General features: G+C 44.2%; 1 protein-coding gene across 1 annotated transcript; it reads right to left on the bottom strand.

The window, feature by feature from the left end:
• Window positions 1-204: 204 nt before the first annotated feature.
• On the bottom strand, window positions 205-2,329 carry LOC111078104 (GRIP and coiled-coil domain-containing protein 2). The gene is made up of 2 exons (XM_022372632.2): window positions 1,931-2,329; window positions 205-1,869 (listed from the first exon to the last, which is right to left on the bottom strand). The coding sequence occupies exons 1-2, from the start codon at window positions 2,238-2,240 to the stop codon at window positions 482-484; spliced, it is 1,698 nt and encodes a 565-aa protein (XP_022228324.2). The 5' UTR covers window positions 2,241-2,329; the 3' UTR covers window positions 205-481.
• Window positions 2,330-3,054: the final 725 nt, after the last annotated feature.

Below are 3,054 nucleotides of genomic sequence, written 5' to 3'. Positions count from 1 at the left end.
AAATTAAAAAATATAATAACGTAATTTATCAGCTTTCAAGAGAAATAGATTAAAAATAATGGCAACGGAGTAATTTCTTAAAAAGCAATTCTAGCTGAGATGATGCTTCTCTTCTTCTGCATCTGAAGATTGTCTTCCAAATGGAAAAATGGATCTTATTCTAACAAAAGTTTTAATTAAAAACCTTAGAACTCACATTAAAGATTGCAATTGTGTTTATTATTATTACATTATATAGCTGCATTTTTCCCTAATTTTATACAAACTCAAAGGGAATCGGACGCAAATGTCATCGTCAACGGAAATGTAAAATGCAAATGCAAATGCAAATGAGGGGAAAATTAAGAAAAATCATCAAAATGTCAGCAAACTTATGAACAAAACCGAAACATATTTTATAAGCAGTGTCGGCAGGAAGGGCCTGCTGTTGAAGGGACAGGCACAGGCACAGGCTCCCTTCAAATTGAGATTTCGATCGCCATTATTCGAAGAGACATCCCAACCCTGTAGAAGTCCCAAGGAGGATCGGTGTCTGCAATTGTTCTGGTTGTGGCTCCAACATCAGCAGCTCCTCTGCGGTGTAGCGTATGATGTTATCGAGCGGATAACTTTCCGACGATGGCTCGAACTGTACGGGCGGGCGACTAAGCAGGGCCTGGGCATAGGTGAGATTGCCACGACGCTTCTCTGTCTGGAGCAGTCGTGCCAAAACACAATCGGCTGTTTCGACAATGGGAATGGGTGGAATGTAGCGTGGTATGACTACAGCTACTGTCGGGTTTTCAAATTTGATCATTTCTGGTAAGTTTTTGGCCGAGTTGGACACTGTCAAAGGTCGATTGCTGTCGGCGCGCCACAATACCGGTTTGTTGGCGGTCAAAGTTGCATTGGGGTTTGATTTTGACTTATCATTCTCCTTGTCGGAAGCCTTCAGCCGTTCCAGTTGGCGTGTACGACATTTTTCATCCCACTCCTTGGTTGTGGGGATGTAACGTCTGGCGGGCAGGTTCGCCACCGGCTCAGACTTTGCCTCAGTGTTAACCTCAAGCTTTGGCTCAGTTTTCACCTCGGGCTTTACCTCAATTTTGACCTCTGACTGCACCACTGGATCCACCGCAGTCTTCAACTGTGGATTGATGATCGCTGTTGCCCGTTGAAGGCCAAAGTATCGCTTCTGGATCATCCTCTGAGGCGGCGGCTTCTCCTGCTGCACCTGTTGACACATCTCCTGCTGGAGACTCTCCCGTTTCAACATCTTCTCTTGCATCATCTCGTTATGTAACTTTTCCTGTTTTAGCGCCTCGTTAAGCTGATTCAGCTTGAATATCTCAAATTGGATATCCTTTTGTAGCTGGTCGCTATCAATCTTCATCACTTGATTTAACGTTGGCTCGTTTTGGCACTTCTCTTGATATGTCTTCTCCTTTTGGGGCTTCTGCTGTAAGGGCTTCTTCTTTTTCTGCGTCATCTCTTTCAGGACTCTTTCGATTCTCTCCTTCTTGGCCGCACGCAGCTTATCCACGCGCACCCTCTCCTCTGGAGTGAATCGCACTGGCGAATGCGATATATGGCGGATGACCTCTCCAGCCTCCGCTTTCTTAGAAGGGTCAACGAAGGGTCCGCGCAAGCGTCGCTGCTCCACCAATTTGAGGGCCTCCAAGGCGATTTTTCTTCCGTGCTCGAGTCGCTTTTCCTCCAGAGTTAGATCTACGGAAGCCACAGTGACTGCTTCAGTTTTGGCCTCTTCTGCGGGGACTTTTTTAGGTTTCTCCTCCGCGCTGGCAATCTCTCTTTTGGCTCGCTTGCCGCCAGACTTAATTTCGAAGGCGTAATCTTCGTTTATCTTCGCCGTAACGTGGGTGGGATTAGCTAAGAGAGACAGAGGCAGTGTACACCATCATACAAAGAAATGCTTTGAAGCCTCACTCACCTGCTTTATCTGGTCGCTTTGGAAATCCCTTCCAAGGCAATGTCAACTTTGTCTTCTGCTGCTTCACATCCTTGGACTCAAAATGACGCTTAAGCTGTTCGAGATCCACTGGGGCAATGTCTTCATCTGCCTTGACTGCCACAGAGCGTGGCACAAAGACACAAGCATTGGCATTGAGCGGAAAAACTCCGCTGCCAACACTTTTCACCCCAGCATCACGTTCTTCAACGCTTTTAACTGGATTGTGAAAATTCGGAAGCGGATACTTTAGGATCGAAAGCAGAGCAGGGCTCTGTATTAAATTTTGCATGTTTATGTTTTTTTTTATTTTCTATAGTTCTATTCTACTTTCGGTTTGTTGCTTCGGAATGTAACGTGTTGGCTACGTTAGTTATTCGCCACTAACGTATCATAAAAGGCCTACTTGGAAATAAGATTTGTAATCCGGCTCAAGCTTTTAGATTGTGGAGTTTATAGAACGTATAGAATGTCAAACTCCGAACATTTTCTTCTGAGAATCACTGTCCTACTTAAATCTCAGAGGCTCCCAAAGTTATAGCAACCACTTCAGGTTATTTTATATCTTGCGAAAACCGGCTTTATATTCATTCAATTTGTGCCACTAGGCTTACATATATGTATGTATGTATGTGCCTTTTATCCGTCATAAATCTCCGTTTAGTTTCAATAAAGTTTCTGTATCGCTAAAGTTCAGCACTGTGTTACTGTATGTTTGTGCATTTCTGATCGCTCCCACGAACATTACTCCATTGTCGACATTTATTCGCACAATAAACACAAAGCCAGCGCAGGGCCAAGAGTGAGGAGACGACGAAATAAGTCTTGGCCAAACGGTAGGTAGATGGCCAAGTGGGAGACGATGAAGATGGTTATGTGGTACAGGTAAAGGCACAGGCAGAGGCAGAGGCAAATGTAAACGGTAAACGACATTCAATAAAACGTTTGAAAATATCACGGGTACACATAGAAAGAAAAAGGAAAAGGTAAGAGTAAGGAGCGATACATGGGAGAGATGGCGAATCTACAGTGATGGTGGAGCTTTGTGCGAAATGAAATGAAAGAAGCACACAGAAATATGCAATTTCATCTCAATCAGAGTTGTA

This window comes from Drosophila obscura, unplaced genomic scaffold (assembly GCF_018151105.1).
Source record: "Drosophila obscura isolate BZ-5 IFL unplaced genomic scaffold, ASM1815110v1 contig_200, whole genome shotgun sequence".
NCBI classification, from domain to species: Eukaryota; Metazoa; Arthropoda; class Insecta; order Diptera; family Drosophilidae; genus Drosophila; species Drosophila obscura.
The sequence above is the reverse complement of the archived record's forward strand: the minus strand, read 5'-3'. Positions and strand labels throughout refer to the sequence as shown.